The 21,106-nt window shown below is 47.2% G+C and overlaps 1 protein-coding gene across 3 annotated transcripts in view; it reads left to right on the top strand.

The window, feature by feature from the left end:
* The window catches only part of CEP97 (centrosomal protein 97), a 1,492,335-nt gene that overhangs the window by 1,070,488 nt on the left and 400,741 nt on the right, over window positions 1–21,106 (top strand). For all 3 annotated transcript variants that reach the window (XM_069637315.1, XM_069637314.1, XM_069637316.1), the window contains one exon: window positions 13,993–14,123. In XM_069637315.1, the coding sequence (XP_069493416.1) occupies window positions 13,993–14,123 (131 nt within the window). The remainder of the gene's footprint in view (window positions 1–13,992; window positions 14,124–21,106) is intronic.

Raw genomic sequence — 21,106 nt, 5'->3', positions numbered from 1 at the left:
TAGGGAGAGTGGGGGGTGGTACAAACTCTTCACTCTTGGTATATAAGTACACCTTCTCTTATATATTTCATACACTTACCAGCCCGCTGCCTTTAGGTGCGTATGGAGGGTACCCCTTTCCAATTCTGCCCCAAGTGCAACCGCAAATACCCTTGGGTCGACAGGCACGCCTCGTGCAATCTCTGCTTGCCGAGGGACCACCCCGAAGCGAACTGCAGAGCGTGTAGTAGGTTTAAACCTAAGACACTTAAGGACCGTTCGACTAAGCGTTGGGCCCACCACGCCAGGCAGGCGGCCATGGCAGCGGAGGGCGCCTTCAGCGATGGCAGCGACGCCGTACTTTCGGACGGCGAGGGCATTACGGCGTCGAAAGACAGCCGAGCGCAGGTCCCCGACCTCGGAAGGTCGTCCGGCAGGGCGGCTATGGGGAAGACCCCCAGCGACGCAAGCGCTACACACCCTACACACACTAAGCACACTAAGTCCAACCGAACCTCGACGACGTCGACTTCTCGGAAAGAGGCACAGATAGAACGGTCCGACTCGGTGTCCTCTGGGCGCTCTCGATCGAGATCGCCTCATGACGCAAGGCAATCATCCACTCTTGCCAAGAGTGCCTCGCTCCCTAGACTAACAGAAGTTCGATCGTCGGAGGACGAAGACGACTTCCACCCCCAGGTCGCGCTCCAAGAGACGAAGCCCGCAGTTAACACCAGCGAGGCCCCACGCTCGAAAAACACAGATACCTCTCCCGATCCTCGACACCAGGCGTCGAAAGTCTCTGGGGCCTCCAAGGGACAGGGAAAACATTTTTCCACGTACGGGGAGGGGGGGAAACAGCGGAAAGCATATTCTTCCACTCCTGTACGACCATCCTTCCCCCCTAAGCAGACAGACAAATACAAGTCTACTAAGAGATCAACATCCAGCAAGGGTACCCTTGATAAGTCCCCTAAATTGCCTACTAAAGTCATCCCCTGTTCCAAAGAATGGTCCAGTGAAGACATAGACAGGGTCATGTCAAGGATGTCTTCCTTGGCTGATTTCTACGACAAGAATCCAGAGCATTTCCTCTCGTATGACCCTCAGGGGGCCACACCCTCAGGTTCCACTGATCCTATCCCCCTAAGTAAAAAGGCCCGGTTCGAAAGACCTGAACCCTTTGAGGTGCAGCCTTACTCTACTCCATTCCCTGAGGGGGACCAGGAGTTTGAAATTATGGAGGAACAAACCGGGACGGAATACTATGCGGATGATGAGGATCAGGAGGAGGGAGAAGATGGGCAGGAAATTTACAGAGTAGATTCCCCGGTAGAGAACGAAGCCCCAGTTACCGACTCGCCAGTCGATAACCAGCCCCTCCTTAATGAGGTTCTCGCTCGCGCGGCAGAACATTTTCACATCGACACCCACGGTGTACAGGAGGAAAGGGACTTCGCAGAAGAGTTGGTGGGCGAGAGGAGGCCGGTCGCTCAGACCATCCCTATCCTTAAATCCATCCAACGAAGAATAGATCCGTCCCTGGTGAACCCAAACCTCACCAGAGCAGTCAACCCCAGGGTCGAAAAGCTTTTCCGGGCATCCCAGTCTGACCCTCTCTATATAAGAGGACATCTTAAACCAGACTCCCTAGTTGTTACCAACACTCGGAAGAGGGCTGGAACACCCTTATCTTCATCAGAAGCTCCTCCCGACAAGGAGAGCAAGAAACTTTACGGGTTTGGCAGGAAGGTAGCCTCAACGTCCGCCTACCAAGCAAGGATTGCTAACTCCACCACCCTGTTGGCCAGCTACAACTGCCATCAATGGGAAGAGGTCGCGGCGCTCATAGCCTCTGCTCCTGAACCGTTAAAGGGCCAATTGGCTCGGATCTCGGCAGAAGGGAGAGCCGTGTCTGGTTGCATATTAAAAGCAACTTTCGACGCCGCGGACAACGCAGGAAGATTGATAGCAGAAGGTACTGTTTTCAAAAGACATGCGTGGTTACGGCAGTCGGGGTTCAAAACAGAAACTCAGGCTTCATTAATAGACAAGCCGGTGGAACCCGATCTATTGTTTGGGAAAGCGGTCGAAGATGCACTGAAAAACGCCAAGGACGAATACGAGACACTGAAATCCCTTGGCCAACTAACCAACAAACCCCCTAACCAGAGGGGGAATAGTAATTTTCGTCGCCCACGCGGCCAAAATTCACAAAGAGGCAACTATGCCCAGGGACAGGGTACACAGTGGAACAACAGCCAGCAGTCTACCCAAAGTTACGGCAGGGGTAACAAAAGAGGGCGTGGAAGAGGCAGAGGCAGCCCCAACAAGGGAGGTGGCACGCCTCCACCAAAGCAGTGACGCTCAGTTCAGGGTCCCTTCTCACGCAACCCCAGTAGGGGGACGCATTTCCAACTTCACCCAGGCTTGGGAAGGGATCACCTCAGACAGATGGGTGCTGTCAACAGTGTCCACAGGATATTGTATAGAATTACTGCAGCGTCCCCGGAACCATCCTCCACGACAAAGAGTACACTCCTTAGAACATCAGAAGATCCTTCTCGAGGAGATTGCCATTCTGCTAGAAAAGGACGCGATAGGACTCGTCCCAGGACACCAGGTAAACAAGGGTATCTATTCAACTTACTTCCTTGTGCCAAAGAAAGATTTGACAATGCGCCCAGTACTGGATTTACGGCCTGCCAACAAGTATGTCAAGCCCCAAAAATTCCGTATGACCACGCTACAAGAGGTAATCCCCCTCCTAAAAAAGGGGGATTACATGGCAACCTTGGATATGAAAGATGCTTATTTTCATATTTCCATGCTCCCGGCGCACAGAAAGTACTTGCGCTTCAAGGTGGACAGTCGCCACTACCAATTCAAGGTACTGCCCTTCGGGATAGCTTCAGCACCCAAGGGTATTCACCAAGGTACTGGCGGTGGCAGCTGCACACCTACGCAGGGAGGCAATCCCAGTGTACCCTTATCTGGACGACTGGCTCATAACGGGGGAAACCCCAGGAATTTGCAGGACAAACATTCAAAGGACTATCGACCTCCTCCACGAATTAGGCTTCTCAATCAATGAGAAGAAGTCAAGCCTAGTGCCAAGCACCTCAAAACAGTTCCTAGGAGCAATCCTAGATACTCAGAAAGGGTTGACCTTCCCTTCGGAAGAGAGAATTCGGAATAAACTACTGCAAATTCCACATTATCAGTCCGGTCAACAAATAACGGTACGCAAAGCAATGCGGTTACTGGGCATGATGGCGTCATGCATTTACCTGATCCCCCACGCGCGACTGCGCATGCGTCCTATGCAGGAATGGTTGGCGAAACAGTGGTCTCAGGCAAGTGGTCAGTGGGATGATCTAGTGGTCGTTTCGCCAACACTTGTACAGAGCCTACACTGGTGGACAAGAGAGAATCTCGCAAGGGGAAAACCCTTTTACGATCCCGAGGTACAGGCAGTGGTGACTACAGATGCATGCCTGACTGGGTGGGGAGCTCACCATCTCCACCACACAGCTCAGGGTCTCTGGTCTCACTCAGTAGCCAAGAACCACATCAACCTGCTAGAGCTTCTGGCAGTATTCAGAGCGCTTCGGGCGTTCGAGCCCCATCTAATAAACTTGTCGGTGCAGATCCGGACGGACAGCACGACTGCCATGTTCTATCTGAACAAGCAAGGAGGGACTTGTTCGCCAAATCTGTCCAAGCTTGCCCAGAAAATCTGGATATGGGCACTCAGACGGAACATCTTCCTGTCATCGCAACATGTTCCAGGGGAGCTCAATTCCCTAGCGGATGCTCTAAGCAGAGACTCCCTCACAGAAGAACACGAATGGGTCCTTCACAGAGAGATCGTAGAAGATCTCTTCTCTCAGTGGGGTTTCCCCACTATAGACTTATTCGCCACAAGCGAAAACAAACAATGCCCAGGATTTGCATCCAGGTTCCCCCAGCCAGACTCCCAAGGGAACGCCCTGTGGATGAACTGGTCAGGGATGTTTGCGTACGCTTTTCCACCAACTCCTCTCATCAGGAAGGTAGTGTACAAGATGAACAAGGAATCGATGACGCTCATCCTAGTTGCTCCCATGTGGGCGAGACAACCATGGTTTCCACACCTACGCAGGATGGCGGTGTGCGAGCCCATCAAACTTCCAGCCTGGTACAACCTACTGTCCCAGCAACAAGGTCAAACAGTGCACCAGCAACCCAACTCAATGAACCTGGCAGCATGGCTCCTGAGGTCATAGAGTTTGGACATCTCAATTTACCACAGAGGTGTATGGACATCCTAAAAGAATCCAGGAAACCAAACACAAGGCACTGTTACTTTGACAAGTGGAAGAGATTTGTTATTTGGTGCCAGAATAAACAAATCAACCCGGTTGATTGCACTCCTTCCAACATTGTGACATACATGCTCCACCTGCTGGATGCAGGATTGGTTTTTAACTCTCTGAAAGTACACCTGGCTGCCCTCTCGGCTTACACCACATCCCATAACAAGGTGTTGTGGTGGAAAGTACCAGTAGTTAAAGCCTTCATGGAAGGAGTAAAGAGACTTCACCCTCCTATTTCTAACCCACCGCCAGGATGGGACCTTAATGTGGTGCTAGCTAAGCTCATGGGCCCCCCTTTCGAACCCATGCATAAAAGTCGTCTCAAACACCTGACTTATAAAACTGCCTTCTTAGTAGCGATAACCTCTATAAGAAGGGTCAGTGAAATTCAGGCTCTGTCAGTGCAGGATCCTTTCTTTACTATCCACAAAGACAAACTGGTTTTACGCACACACCCTAGGTTCTCACCTAAATTTATATCTAAATTCCATGTAAACCAGTCCATCGAGCTTCCGGCTTTCTTCCAGAACCCGCAAAGCTCGGCTGATGTGAATCTACACACCCTAGATGTGCGTAGGGCGGTCCTCTACTATGTAAATAAAACCAGACCGCTAAGGAAAACAGATCAACTGTTTGTCTCCGTAGCTACAGGCAGAGAGGGAGATCGCGTCTCTAAAGGCGCTATCTCGAAGTGGATTATCAACTGTATACAGCTGTGTTACTCTCTTTCTGAAAAAACTCTGCCTTTTACGCCATGAGCCCACTGTACTAGAGGCATTGGGGCCACTCTGGCTTTCATTGCAAATGTTCCCCTCGACACCATTTGCAAAGCAGCTACTTGGAGCTCTATTCACACTTTTACTCAGCATTACTGCATTGACACTCATTCCAAGACAGATACACAAGTGGGACAAGCGGTTCTAAGACACCTGTTTGCTCATGACTCTTCTCACATCCCACCTCCTTCTTCTGGTACTGCTCGCTAATCTATGCACAGCATGTGATCTAAGCAGATTCCACAAGCCTCAGAAGGGATACATTACTCACCGTAATCGTATTTCTGATGCTTGTATCTGCTTAGATTCACATGCAACCCACCCTTCCTCCCCTCCGAGAGAAGGCGCATGATTGCTTGTAGTCTTACCTTTCTGTCTATCTGCTTGGATTATCTGTACTCGCGCTACTCTTCATGCTTCCTCATGTCAGAAAAAATACAATCTGAGGATCCTAGATGCGTGAGGGATCTTGGGTACAGTGGACGTCACACTAGGGAAAGTATAACTGGCACGCCTGTGTCGACGCCCATTTTCGAGTTTCGAAAAACAAACTGTAATACTCCGCAGCTTCCACTAGATGTCGGCCTATGCACAGCATGTGAATCTAAGCAGATACAAGCATCAGAAATACGATTACGGTGAGTAATGTATCCCATATATATATATATATATATATATATATATATATATATATATATATATATATATATATATATATATATATATATATATATATATATATATATATATATATATATATATATATATATTGTCAGGTGTCTTGACCCACGTTTGAACTATTATGCTACAACATTTGGTGCTGTGGGCTTAGAAAATCCAAGATGGCGGAAAAGCCCACATTTGCGCCAGAATACAGGAAAACCGTGCAGTTTTGCGCACACCAAAATGGTCGCCTGACCTGCCACCCACCAGTGCGAGCTTGATGGGCTACACACAAAGCAAAAACCAGTGCAAAGAAAGATGGTTCTGTTCCAAATCTGTTTTTATTAATGTCAAAAATTGCTAAGATCATGGGCACAAAACCACCAAAAGGATCCAACTTCTTGTTGGGTGTTCCACATCATTTACTGCAAGAATCCACACAAATACAGTATCAGCAAGAATCATATGCTATCAAGCTAAATCTCATTTTAAAGCTATTGATGTAAAGACAGCTGTCAAAAGTGGGTGCAGTACCGTTGCTCACCACTGCCAGAAGCTGCCGTTTTAAAACCATACTATTTTTGAAAAGTAAACAATTGAACTCATACTATGCCGAAGAAAGACTTGCTAAGGGGTAGAGACAATGTAAAACTAGATTCTGAAATGACTTGAAGGAAGCAATTGTTTAATGGATGTATTAAAAATGTGGGTTATATTGTAAGAAAAGACAAATTGTAACATTGGTGGGAGAGTTAAAAAGTGTTCCCACACTTGGATCAGACAGATTCCACACATCCCCCCTGAACAAAAGAAGCTTCCTTCTGCCCCAAGCCAAGAGATTGACAAGTTGGTGTGAAAAGGAACTGGGAGTGGCCCCCTGGACTGGGGCTCTGCTACCAGGAAAAACCAGACAAAGGATGCCTTCAGCTGAATACAATATGCTGATTTGAGGTGTAATTGTCAACAGTTGCTCTGGGGGAAGGAAGACATTTGATCTCTGAGTCAAGCTTCTGGGGGGCGGGCCAGACTGGGTTGTGGATTTCATATTGCACCAAATGTATGTTTTGTTAAATTGCTTATAAAATATTGTATGAAGCTGACAGAAATATACAATTTGGAGATACTTAATATGAAAAATGTACCTACAATTTGAGTCTAAACTCAATTCCGTACGATGTTCTGGGACCGAACCCCGCAATTCATTAATGCTGTAGACACTGTATTTATGCTAGAGACATGATAACTTATATTAATATGCTCAGAGAGAGGGTACAGGTCTGTGTAAATTTTGAGGAAAACCCAATATGGCAAAAGTTACTAAAAAACGCAAAATGTTGTTATTTTTGAACCCAAGCTCGTAGAAACATGTGCCTCGAACCGAATTGTACCTTAATCGATCTATGATGTGTATATGTAATTTCAACAAATTGTGTATCTGGGAAATATGTGTTTTGGGTCAAATTGATTTTCTAAGTGAAACCAAAGGGGGGAGTGTTCTTTCTGTATGCCATAAAAATGACACTGGATGACTCACAACTTAGTTCCCCAGTGAGAGCACAGAGAATTCTCTAGCCTATCAGGATCCTCAGAGGGTGGGGCATAGAAAGTCAGCCTCCCCACCTACTTTCAAAAGACATAAAAGGAGTCATTGAGACCCAGGTAGGGACATTCACTTTTCCATTTCAAACTGATTTCTTGCAAAGCATTTTGCCGGACGACTTCAAATCCAGACAATCTCCAGAGACCAGAACTTAGAATCCAGACTCCAGAACTTGTAGCAGAGGGGCCTGAACCAACAGCTGAATCCTTTTTCAGCAGGCCTCAAAATCATTTGCAACCTAACTCAACTCTTCAACTGCCGGGCTGTGCTGTTGATTCTGGCTAGAACCCTGTGCCAGAACCCATAAAGCAGTGCTGTATCCAGAACCACTTGATCCAGTTCCAGAAGACCAGACCAGATTGCTGTGAGCAGAACCGGTACCAGAGACCGTCCGTGGCAAGAGAACTGCAGCTAAACCTGTTGACCAGATCTGTGACGAGGCCCATTCCTTCCAAAATTAGGAGTGAGTATCCTGAGACCTGTGCTGAACCCATCTCTTAGTTTAAAATAATCTAATTCAATCCATTTTCACCTATTTAGAACTGCATCATAGAAATCGTGTGTCCCTTCTGTGACTTTAAACCTGTAAAAGTGTAATTTTGTCATTCTGAAGTTTACTTTAATTTCCAGAAACTACCTCCACAAAAACATCTGTATCTTTTGATCCGTATGTGCTAGGAACGAAATTTAACTTTCATTTTAAAGCTAAGATCCTGGGCTTTCCAACAAGCCTAGAACTTATAGGCTTTCTACATATAGTTGTTCCATAATTGCACTTGACGCACTCGGAAAAAGTGCCGCTAATTGCAACTAGCTGAATTTCACCACTTGTAAAAAAAATAGCTGCTTTTGCTTGCATTGCTGAGATTCGTTTCAACCTAATAATCCCTTAGGAATAATTGGTAGTGTTGACCTGAACCAATCTTAAGTAGCTATCACCTACCAATCTTAAGTAGAATCTCCTATAAGGAATTAAAATAATTTTTAGCATATTTTCACTTCAGTACAAATCACATTCAAAATATTTCTGCATGTTTTAAAAGCATACCGGTTGCTCCAAGATTACTAGAATTTGAACTGAATCTGTATCGCATGTTGATTGTATTCCTGAAAACTGTGTGCTTTCCTTCCATCTCTTTATATTGCGTAGGTGGAAGTGAATTGCCACAAGGGGTAAAGTGATTATATTATCTCTTGTTGAAACCATATCAGTTTATTTCTGCACTGCATTATTTTCCATCATTGAATTTCCTTGAAACCATAAAGCACCCCCAGCTATCTTATTCTTTTTATACCAACTCCTAAGTGATTAGAAAAGTGTGCTAGTGTAACATTATCCATTGTTGATAACTGTCATATTCTTAAGTGTGCTATCAAATATTAATTTATTTATAAAAGTGTGATATATATCTTGTTTCATTTTCCAATAAATGTGTAAATTGCAAAACAAACCTACTTCTTGGCTCAGTGAGGTCAGGGGTATTCAAAGAGAGGGGCGTTATATAAGGGTTTATCATCCAGATTATAACTTGTCATAAAAATATATAAACAAGGGCTTCCCTTGGGCATCCCAGACCAGGCATTGACTTAGTTGGAGTGCTGAATTGAAGTTGCTTATATATATATATATATATATATATATATATATATATATATATATATATATATATATATATATATATATATATATATATGCCTTGAAGCCCTGCAGTAATCTGCCTGGGCTCTGATAACTTTCTCACTCACACTGACGGCACTTCTGTTGACTTTGTCTTCCTCTGTTATACCATTACCCCCGCTGACCACTCTCTCACTTTGATGTGCCTCATTTCCCTTCTGTACACATCAATGCTGCACCGTCAAACTAATGCAAGGTATTAGAGAGGAAAGTCTGGCAAAAGCCATTACCAAACTGTTACCTGCATGTATCTTGTACCCCTTGAGCCCCCAGTACAGCTCTGAGGTGGTTACATTAGTGGCGGGCGGCACATCACTGAAAAACTGAAATTACACACGAGTAAAGATAGCAACAGCTCCTCCAAATTGTTCTACCATAACATCTTTTTTCCCATTGTTCCCTTCCATTCTTCTGATATAGAGCTTGTTAGGAAAGATTTCATAATTGTGTGTAATTTTCTCTCCATGTGGCAACCCCCAAACTTTTTGCTGCTGTTTTAGACCCTGATCTAGACTTTGCCAGAGAAGCGCAGCCTTCCGCCGCACTCCTCTGAGCTTTCGCTCAATTCTTATGGGGAAACTGACATGCCCTTAAAACAGTCAGTACTGGGAGACTTTGTTTCCCTTCGTCCTTTCCTCATGTTGCAGGTTTTATGCAACATGTAACAAGAGTGCATTGTAACTTACTTTACCACGCTCTTGGGTCTCTAGTAATTCCAAAGGCCCTAGAAACTCTCGCTTGACTTATTATGAACTGTGCAGGTGTGTCACGGACAGGACTGGTGGCAGCTATCGTTTCTCTTGTGTTTTGAACCCTTTTTTGCCATGTTATTCGCGCTTCCCGCGTTTGGCACAAATAGGTGGCCTGGCTCCCAAAATGGCCATGACACGAGGTTCTTTGTCCTGTCTGCTGACCGTCTTGCCCCTTCACCTTCCCCAGGTGGAGCCGACCCGGGTCCGTTCTAATTTGGTCATGCACTTTCCTGCGAAACCCAACGCTTTTGCGGGCTTCTGCATGCCTTGTGTGTGCCTCCAGGATGTGGGCTGGGATGTCTGTTCCCAGAGAGTCTGGAGTTTCCTGAATGCCTGGGACCACCGTGGTCCGTGATAGGTCCACCTATGGTGTGAGTGTTTGTGAGCAGATCTCCAATTGGGTCCTCTCCGTTTTGACGCGAAGGGAACTTTTGATAAGAGGAGGCTGAAAACGCCACTACCAGGTCGAACTCCTGAGTTCACATCGAACAAGGGATAAGGAGCCAAGTATCCTGCAACAAGAAGCTGAGTCGAGGAACCTCTGGTGACCGCTGAAGGTTTGGCACCCTGAGCCGCTGTCGTCCTGCGTGACCCCTCTGCATCTGATCGTCCTAGAAGCTCTGCGAAGGCGCTTCGACCCATTGGAATAGTTGGATCAACTATTCCCGGCACCTTCATCCAACCCTGCAAGTAAGCCTCTTCAGAAGTGTCCCTGGGCCAACCAGTGGGCTGACCAGCTTACGCAGGACGCTTTGCTCTGTCACCGCCGCCGTTTAGGGGAAGCCCTCGAAACTTGGTCTACTGCTTGCTCTGCGTCCACGGCACCCTCACACCGAATTTCGTACACTTGGCATTCCCAGGTCTGGAGTGAGACGAGTGCGCCCGGACCAGAGTAAACGCAGTTGCCGTGTTGCCCTGCTGCGGTAACAACCTGTGCACGTCCGCTGCATTTGGGACACCCTCGACCCTGCATCCTGCTACACAGAATCTACACGGTGTCGAGACGTCCTGATCATCGCAGCTGAACCTGCCAGCAACGTGAACTGAACTGGAGAAGTCTGGGTCTGCCTGCGTCGGGGATCGGTGAGTAGTCCATACCCCAACCGGTGGCCCCTCGCGCAGGAGCCCGTTTCTTTTCTAGCGCTGTTGCGAAATAGCGACTCTATCCCACACTCTCACCCTGCCTCTGCCCACAAGTGGAGGCCTTGCTTGAGTAGTGGGGACTTGTCGTCATTGCTTCATTCACCTTCCTGAACTGCCTGAGATCCTTGAAGAGACCCTATTTTGTCCATTGGCACAAGCGCGTGGAGGTACTTTTGAGCATAAGGCTCCTCTCTTCGTAGGGCTCGGACTTCCTCCTAGTTAGGTGTGTTTCTGATGTCGAAAAGGGTCTAATGATTACTTGCACTGCCTGTTTTCCTCCCCATCTAGGTGGTCTACATATTACGGGCTCATAACTCCTTAGACCCCTCAGTCTTGTATATATATTGTATTGCTTTTGATGTGTTGGTTTACTTTCATATTATTGTGATTCTTTGCAATGGTCGATGTTACAAAGGCGTTGTAATAAATGTGTCTATATTTTTAATATAACACCTGTCTGGAGTAATTTGTAAGTGTCCTTGCTTTGTGTGCTCATTGCGGTCCTTCAGTCACCCTCACCCCTCTTGAGACTTGGTCTTGACCGCCGCCATCGCTACCCTGATTGGTCTGGCTTGTCCAGAGGTTATCCTGTTCCAAAAAACTAGGCTGGCCTTCCGAACCTCTGCCCCTCCAGGTCACAGTTCAGAAATCCATCTTAACAGAGCTCAGCAGCGGTTATTAGCTGCACACTTGACGAAAACCTTAACATGAAGGAATACACATGTAAGGTTAGTTAGCTACTATTTGTCATACTAATTAGTGCTGCAATTCAAGTATAGGATATGACTACTAACAATACCTTATTTTTTATAGATCACATGGTATATTCATTTTTTGCCATTTGATAGCACTACAAGTGGCATGTTTTAATACTCAATTCATTGCTGCTCAGTTTTATTTGATCTCAGCAGGTTGAAAGGTAACTAACTAGTCCATGCCAATATGCCAGATTAGTAAATGCAGAGAACTTCAGCAAGCTCTTAACATTTTGGGCATCTTCTGAGTTCGTGCTAGGTGGGTCACCTAAGAAGTATTAAGACTCTTCTTTTGAACCTCGGTCCCATTGTTTGATCTTAGTCAACAATGCTTACAGTTGAATTCATAGTCTCCTCCTGTGTGTGGGTAACATGGGTGTACATTGTAAAGAAGTAGAGTGTTGAGGGTCTACTCTCCTTGTAGGGGTACTAGTGATGCCTGTGTTGCTGCATTATTGGCACAAGCTGGTCAAAGAGAGTAGCATATTGGTGTGGATTGGATGGAGGGTAATACAAACTCTACAACCTGAATGTGAACATTTTTAATGAGTTTCATTTTCTTGATCTAAATTTCAAAAATGTAAAAAGCTGATGTGAAGATTCTTGCTCTTTGAAGTATATTTTTTTTATTTGTATTTATTTGAAGAACAAAGATGTCCATTTTGGTACGAAATGTGCAGATAGCGGAAACATTTCCGCAAAGGATATCTGTACAATAGCACAAAAGTTCAGAACAAATGGTGAGCCAGTTTGAGGGTGTAAGAAGTTGGACATATATCCGGGACAAAAGAAAAATATAAATAGGAAAACAGGTGATTTACAAAGGTAACATTAACCTAAGGGGGCAAAACTAAAGATGAGTACTAAATAATGATATGAAATGAGAAGTAGAGAGGAAGGCCAAAGGGTAGACTTGAGCAGTAGTCAAGTTCTCTGAGCACAAGGGTAGAAATTAGACTTTTCATAGAGTGTAGTAAGAAAGGACACATTTTTTTAATGTTGAGGAGGTTAATATGGGCATCAGAAGGTCAGGGAGAAGAAGCATAGGATGTGATTGGAAGTCTGGAGAAAGATGACTTGCATTTTTGAAGAGTCCAGCATACAGCCATACAGTGACACATTGCAGTGAGACAGTTGTAATCCATTCCGAGATGGCTGGGGTGAAGGTGGGGAAAGCAAAAAAAGATTTGAGTATCAGCAGCAAAACGGTCAGAGGACAGAGGGATAGTGGTTGAATAGCCAGAGGTCCAAGGACTCTTCCTAGGGCAGAGGGATAGTGGGCGAAGAGCCAGAGGTCCAAGGACTCACCCTTCAAAGACACTGACAGGGAGCGGGGGAGTTCAGAGGTTTGCAGTTCTAGGAGATTTTAAAGGATGCACCTTCCAGTTATGAGGCAATCCAGGCAGGCAAAGCAGATCTGTGAAACCTAAAGTCCTAGAATGTGAGAGGAGAGGAGAGGAGAGGAGAGGTCAACAGTGTCGAAAGCTGTAGAGAGGTCCAAAGGGATGAGTGTAGAAAAGAGCTTGGAGTGGTGAACATCTGAGAGATAGTTGGAGACATGCTTGAGTGCGGTCTCGATGGACTGCTTACTTCAGAAGCCAGATTGAAGTTGATCTCCAAGGCCATAATCCTTAAGGTACTTAGTGATCTAGTTGAAGACCACCAGCTCAAGGACATTTTGAATAATAGGGAAGGTGGGAAACTAGGCCATAGTTTGCGTGGGACTGTTAAAATTCCACTTTAATTTGTTTAGCCTTTTATTGAAACTTTCATTAACTGCTATTTGGAGCTATATTATTTTACTCAAGACAATTTCAGAGAGGTAAGTTTCACCGAAAATATAATACTGAAAAAATGGCAATTTCTTTTCATTGGGGGTCGGGGAGCAACAAACATACCGTTTTTCTATAGTTGTAACCCAACCCCATCTCCACCCATTTTAACTCCTTATCTCGCCCCCCCCCCCCCTATAGTTAATTAACATTTTTTTTTTCCGGTGTTAGGAATTTCGGTAAAATGACGGGGTACCTTATTATTCAATGCATAATATTTATGAAGGTAATTCACAGCACCTTTTGTAGGATTGGGCCATATGTAGTAATTCTTTTTGTGTCATGGAATTTTTAGTACGTGATTGGCTGGCTCGTTATTTTGATGTAGGAATTTAAATATTGTGTATATATATTTAAATGTTTTTATGAGCATTTTTAATCGGAATATCCGAATACGATTGTGATGATGTAAATCATTTCTTAAAGTATGTTTCACAATGATATTTGTTTATTTAGGTTCCATCAAAGACAGCTAAATCGCCAACATAGGGAAAAGGATAATCCTTTGCCTACACCAGATACAGCGCTGTCCCCTCCTTTGCAATGTAGAAGTCTGTCCCATGGGCAACAGTCATCGATCGAAAATGGTAAGGGAGGAATTCTTTATTTTTATATTAAGGTATGGTTCTTTGTCTTTGCAGCCCCTGCCTCCAAAGTGGTCCCTTAGTACTACCCGTATCTAGGGAACAGTGTAGTGAAGAGCTAGACTACCAACTAGTGTTTGCTAGATAATTTGCTTTCCCTCCAGTAATGAGCAGGAAGGTTTTCTGTCTTGTTAATTTCGTAGATAGAAAAGCAGTGTGTTCCCCAGTCATGGGTCATGGCATTTGCCCCATGAGTGGAGAGCACACTAACCTATACAACGTTTAAGGAACAGTGTACCTACCTGTCAATGTAAAAGAGCTGGTGGATGTACTGATTGCATGTTTGTTGCAATTGCTTTTAAATTAAATCTTTAATTTTCAAAACTGTCCGTTGAGGAAAAATTCCGTAGCAATAGTATTCACAGAAAGAAAAAAAAGGACAAAAAACAAATGATAAAGTAACAATATACAGTTTCATGGCCGTGTAGTTATGGTTAAGTTGCTAAATCCATAGGAAGACCTCTTTTTGGGCGGCTTATAACTTCGCTCCCCCTGGACGAATCCTCACCAAACTTTGCAAAAAAAGTATATGGCCCGCTCTGAATTATTTTGCAAAGTTATAGGGGGGGAGGTCCCAAAATATTTTTTTTTCCATGGACTAAATGGAGAAACACTTTGCTCTTGCCTACAGCCCAAACCGCTGGATGGATTTTCACCAGATATGCGGCAGGAATGGTGGCTTGGTCCCGAAAGTATGCCTTTGTAAATTTGGTGGAAATCCGTCCAGTATTTTTTTTTTTTTTAAACGACCAGGAAGTAGGTACAACAAAATTAGTGATATCTGGGTTCGGTCCGCTGACCCATTTCCCTGTTCGGTCCGCGGACAGGACTCCAATTGGCTTAGAAGGCAACATCGTGTAGGTGGACATCGGACGCGCCCACTGATTGGATGTTGAAAAGCATGAAGTGCGTCACATTTCTGGCAACGTGTGCCATCTTGGATTTGCGGACAGCAGCCGGTGTCTGCAGACATCCCTGTAAAAACATATAAAAAAACACAACATTGCACTTGTCAAACTAATCAAATAATCTCTGGGGAAGTGAGGGGTGATGAGGATGGGATGGGATGGGATATGGCTGCAAGAAACAAAAAAAAGTGTGTTTTTCACCGTAAAAGTCTGCGAACAGTCCTGTGTAGTTCACGGACACATCTGCATTACAGGGTTGGTAAAACAATTATTATAATAATTACAATTGAATTGTAATGATGTGTGTCTATATGCTTTTAATGTTTTTTTATACAAACCAGCAGGTGGTTATACTTGCATTTTTGCTGAAATAATAAAATGTTGATGTGTTGTAATAAGAAACATCTTTGTTGACCACAGTGTTATCTTCCTATATTTGATTTAGAGGTTGATAGCAGGAGTCTTTGTAAGTTAGGGTACACACGTTTTTATTACTAGACAGTGACCTTCCTTTTGATTGATTTCTGAGACAACACAGGGGCGGAAGACGCTCAGGAGTCATCAAGGATGGCAGGGGTGGAGGAGGAGGATGCGGCCGTAGTAACCCAGCCCATGGGGTCAGGCGGGGGTTGTGAGGTGGGTGTGACTCCTGCAGTCCTGTCCCTGGGATATGAGGCTGTGCAGGTCACTGGGGGGTGCCTGTGCAAAATCCTGTCCCTGGAACAGTGGCTACAGATGTATGCACCTGCCAGCATGCCCCAACCCAGCTCCAGGTGTCGGATGCTTCCACCCAAACTGACACCCCAATGCCGGTGGCTGTTGCCATTCGGGAAATAGTGTTACCCCTGCTGATTGGTGTTGGGAGGCGTACCGGCAACATACGTGATGAAGTGTGGGCTTCCTGACGAGTGCTTGCACATCATCACGATGACTTCTGGCATCTCCTCAACTGGCTAGCAGCATTTCTGGTCTCGATTGTGATGCATGGGCTGTCCGCTAATGTGACCCCCTCCTCATCTTCCTCCTCTGTGCCCCAGTCGTCCTCCGGAGCACCTTCCGGCCCAGATACCACCAGGGCCCCCTGTGCACCAGTCCCACCTCTATCGGCCCTTCTGATGGAGCAAACATCCCTGCCTGAGTAGGGAGTCGACAGTGGATCAGCTGAGGTGGTCACCATGCCGATCCAGGCACCAACAGAAGCAGCGGCAATGGAGGGAGAGCAGGCACCGAGGAGCAGGGCACGGGCCAGACACCACCAGGTAATGTCATTAGCCCGCAGGGTGTCCACACGGAGCAGGCACCGGGCGCAATGGCACAGCAGGCTCTGAGGAGGAGGCTATTTTACTCAGGGCGTTACATTACAAGGGGGCAGGTATCCAGCGTCAGGCAGGACGCAAATGTGGAGCTGAGAACCAGGATGTCTTCTGTGTTTGTGTGCTACGGGCAGCGTATCGGAGCAGAGAGGCAGCAGGCTTTGGAGGCGAGAGTGACAACATGCTGGAGGGCCTGCAAGCACTCTAGGAATCAACGCAGGCCAGCCTGGGGTTAATGGACGCAGTGCTCAATGGTGCCCTGGTCCAGACATTGAGTGAGATTGGAGATGACGACTAACCCGCTGCCTGTGTACATAGTTTTGTAAGTGTACGTTTCCTTTGATTTTTATTATTATTTGGAGCTCACATTTTGGACAATACTCACTTTTTTGTTTGTCCATAGTTCTGTAGGTGTAAGTTTATTTTTGATTCTTTTTTTTCTTTGGAGTGGACTATTTGGACAATCCTCCATGGTTAGTTTGTACACAGTTTTTTACGTTTCGTTTTTTTAATTAATAATAACCAGACTTTATGGACATTTATTTTATTTTTGAATTGTACATATATTTCTTGACATGTAGATGAATATTTTTTTGAAAAATGTACATGGACGCCTTTTTTATTTTTTTTGACAGTCTGTATGCCATTAATACTCCTGTATATTATAATTTTGTATTTACTCAGTCATTGTTTGTAGCAGTTATTTTTGCTGTGTTCCTGTTTGGTAGTCCATTTAGTAGCATGATTCTATCCATTGGTAGTCATGTGTCTGGTTGCTTACATGCATGTGTATTGTTGCTGGGTTTATTTTTGAGGTCAGTATACACATGTGGCTGACCGGTGGTGGTGTGTGAAGTGGAGGATGGGTGTGCACTGTCAAATGGTATTTCCTTTCACATGTGCTTGGGAGTGAGGTGTGTGGGGTGACTGTGGGAGTGTTACATGTTCAGGATAATGGCACATGAATTAGTTAATGCTGTATAATACACATGTACTGTATTCCCCTTCACCAGCATGTGTTTGGACAGTATTCATTATCTCAAGTGTTGGTTAACCTCTTCGACTGGGATACACTAGTGGCATTTCTTTATATTCCACAGTTGCTGCCCTATTCAGCTGTCTCTGTGAGTCGTGCACTCTCTGAATGCCATGTCCTTCACACATGCCCGGAACGGTGATGTGTTTGTTAGGGAATCTCTTTTGAAAATAGCAGCTCGGTCACCAGGGGGCGCCGGGATGTGTTGACGCTCCTCGGCCAGTCTCCGACTTCGGGCGCCTAAATTGGGGATCTGGGCCCCCCTAACATGCCGCAACTGATCTCCTGACCCCCCCCCCCACCCCTGGGATCTGATAAAGCATGTGAGCACCAGTTGAGTGTTTTTCCAACACTCGGAGCTGCCGCCGTCGCTGAGAACGGGCCTACAGGGTTGGAGAGCGGAGCCTGGGAGGTTGCTCTCCCGCCGAGGAGCTCTGCGTCACGCTCCCCAATGGTCGGAGGGGGAGGGGCAGTCGGCGCGCGGACGGCTGCTGCTTGGGCGCCCAGGCCCATCTATAGAGCCGTCCCGGACCGGAGAAAGGGGGACGGCAGAAGGGACTGACACAGCCTGCCTTCATCAAGGAGCTGCTGGCAGGTGTGTTTGTGCTGGAGATTTCGGCGCTCCACCATTGAGGTCCAGTGCAGTCCGCCTAGTCGGGGCGGGAGTGGAAGTGTCTGGGGGTCCCGCTTGCTGGTGGATTGGGGCCGCGGGGGTCTCCTGGCCGCCGTCGGCTTCCACTGAGGTGGTGACAAGAAGGGTGTCAGGGTGAGCTGAGGCCCCGACCCGCAGCAGTGCTGCATGGAGGTGTAGGGCTTAGGGGACGGGCATCTGGGAGTCCCCTACAGTGACGGAGGAGGCCTGGTGTGCACTCCTGGAGGGTGGTCCTGCCCCCGAGGTGGGGCTCGCTTGCTGGACTGTCTAGGTTTTTTTGGGCACGTAGTAGCAGTGCTGGCTCCCACAGAGGTGAGGAGGTGCCCTGGGACCTTGTAGGCGGGCTGTCGCTCCGGGCCCTGGAGGGAGCCTGCCCGGTGCGTGAAGTGCTGTCTGGGGAGGCGGCACCCATTGGCATAGCTCTGGAGGGGCCCCGATGACGCGGTGTGGTCTTGCTGGTGGGCTCCGTCGCCCGGGCTGGGTCTCCTGTAGGAGCTGGAGGCTGGCTTTCCCTCGTGGAGGGGGGAGAGTTTCCCCGTGATTCCTGGTCCCCTATGCTTATGGTGATGAGGCGGGGATCTCCTCCGGGGCCCGAAGACGCCTGGCTTTGCTCGTTCCAGTTGTCCCCCTTCTGCAGCTGAGTTGGGGTCTGGCCCGGGTGCTGGAGAGGTGGTCCCGAGCGCTGGCTAGAGGTCCGGGCGAGCGGCCTACTGTAGTGCTTGCTTGGGGATTTGCCTTGCGGTGAGGCCTCTTGTGCCTTGCCTACCATCCGCCTCTAGGAGCTGCAGCCTTTCAGTACTGTTCCCCCACTGCTAATGGACTGGTCTCGATCACTGCAGAGGTTTCGCCGCTCCCCCGATTTCAGCATGGACAAGGGTGGTTCTGGTCCTGCCTCCCACTCGGAATCTAAGGAGGAGCACACGATGAGTCAGAATATGGCGGCTCTCCTGGAGGAGATGAGAGGCTTCAGAGCGGACATCGGTAAGAGACTGGACTCCTTGGACAAGAAATTGGATGCGGTTGCCTACCTGGTCCAAGCTTTGGAGGCTAATCAGACGTCGTCGGATTTCTTCGAAACCCAATTTGATATGTGCCTGGTGGAGCTCGAGAGAAGGGAGGAGAAGGTCTTCCTTAAATTGGACGATTTGGAGAATAGGGAGCGGAGGTCCAATCTACGATTTTTCGGTATTCCAGGGCAGGAGGGGGAGACACAATCTGACTTTGTGAGAGCAGTCAGAGCAATAATAAGTACACTTTTTGATGGCGGGAACACTAATGAGCCAACAATTGATAGAGCTCATAGAGCGGGGGGAAGTGCGGGCCCCCCCGAGATCAGTCTTGGTAAAGTTTCACTATTTTTCGGAGAAAGAGAAGATCTTGGGCCTGGCCAGGAAGAAGGGGCATATCGTCTGGGAGAGTTCCAAAATAACGATTTATCAGGACTTGTCTGCGTTCACACTAGCACGCAGGAAACTCTGTGGCCCCTTGACTAAATGGTTGCAGTCTAAGGGAGTGCGATACAGGTGGGGTCATCCCTTCTCTCTCGCATTTTAAGTTGAAGGCTACAAGTACTCCCTTGTTACGGAAGCTGACATACAGAGGGTGACTGGCGAACTCTTGGGAGATTCAACCGAAGGAGTAGGCACATCAGATGGTTCTGGGAAAAAGTCCGAACAGAGGAAGCCCTCCCGGTTTGTGGAGAGGCGCAGAGTTCGAGGTCACAGGAAGTTTGGAAGAGTGACACCACCCTCCCCGAGTTAGCCTGCCTCTTAACTTGTTAAAGAAGGATGTTTATCATGTGGTGTACAGGAGTGTCCCTGGTGTACACTGTTTTGTTTTGTTGGCGGGGAGTCCGGGGGGTCCCTGGGGCTCTCTGGTGCTCGTCATGCCCTGAGGAGGCTGGCATAAAGAAATAAGAGGGGCAAATGTGGTTAATTAGAAGGTGCATGGAGTATGGGGGGGATACTCTCCAAGAGGGTGGCTCTCTCGGAGGACAGAGAGGGAATTGGCAAAGCCTCCAGAAAATTATCTATGTCCGCCCCATCTCCCTCGTATTCGGATTTGTACAGATTCTCATAAAATTTCCGGAATTCGTCCGCAATTGCGGAGTCCTCCCTACAGAGCTTCCCATCCGGCAGGGCAAGAGCCTCCACACGCCTGCTCTCCCTAAGTTCCCGGAGTCTCCACGCCAGAATTTTGTCAGCTTTTTCACCCCTCTCCATATACTTCTGCTTAAGGAAGGACAATTTCCTTTCAGTCTGTCCCACCAGGAGAGCAACTAACTTCGCCTTAAGCTGCTGAAGCTCCGCCAAATTCTCTGGGAAGATCTGAGACCTCAATTTACCCTTTGGCTGAATAGCCCCAATTTTGTCCCTAAGAAGCTTTTCCTCCTTACCCCTCTCTCTCTTCCTCGCCGCCCCAATCCAATAAGGACACCCCTAATCGTGGCCTTAAAGGCTACCCAGATCCCCTCCAGGCCCACCTGCCCTTTGTCATTAAACTCAAAAGATTCTTCAATGGAGGTCAAGACTGTACGAGCCAGCACCTTATCTTTCAACAGGAGGTCATTACATGTCCACTGGCTCTGCCCTGGAAGAACAGCGGGAATCCCTAATTGTACCCTCACCATGTCGTGGTCTGACCACGGAGTCACCTCCACGCATACTTCCGAGATTGTTATAAAGCCGCCTATCAACCAGAACATAGTCAATTCTAGAGAATGACGAGTGGGGCTTCGAGAAGAAGGTGAAGAGGGTATCCGAACCTTCTCGCGCCAAGTGTGAGTCCCAAAGCCCTAATTGATCGTTGGTGCACTGGAAGGAAGACGCGCAACTCCGTTGCGTCTGGGAGTCCCCCGCCGGGCGACTGGGCATCCTATCCCCCGTGCAATCGAGAACCATGTTAAAATCGCCCCCCACCACTAGCGCGCCAGATGATTACTGACTGGTACGAGATCGGCCTTCTATCAGAAGATGAATTGGAATTCTTGAAGCCTAAACATCCGGTACTTGCCACAA

The sequence above is a fragment of the Ambystoma mexicanum genome, chromosome 7p, assembly GCF_040938575.1.
Source record: "Ambystoma mexicanum isolate Mex_15411 chromosome 7p, UKY_AmexF1_1, whole genome shotgun sequence".
Taxonomy (NCBI): Eukaryota; Metazoa; Chordata; class Amphibia; order Caudata; family Ambystomatidae; genus Ambystoma; species Ambystoma mexicanum.
The sequence above is the reverse complement of the archived record's forward strand: the minus strand, read 5'-3'. Positions and strand labels throughout refer to the sequence as shown.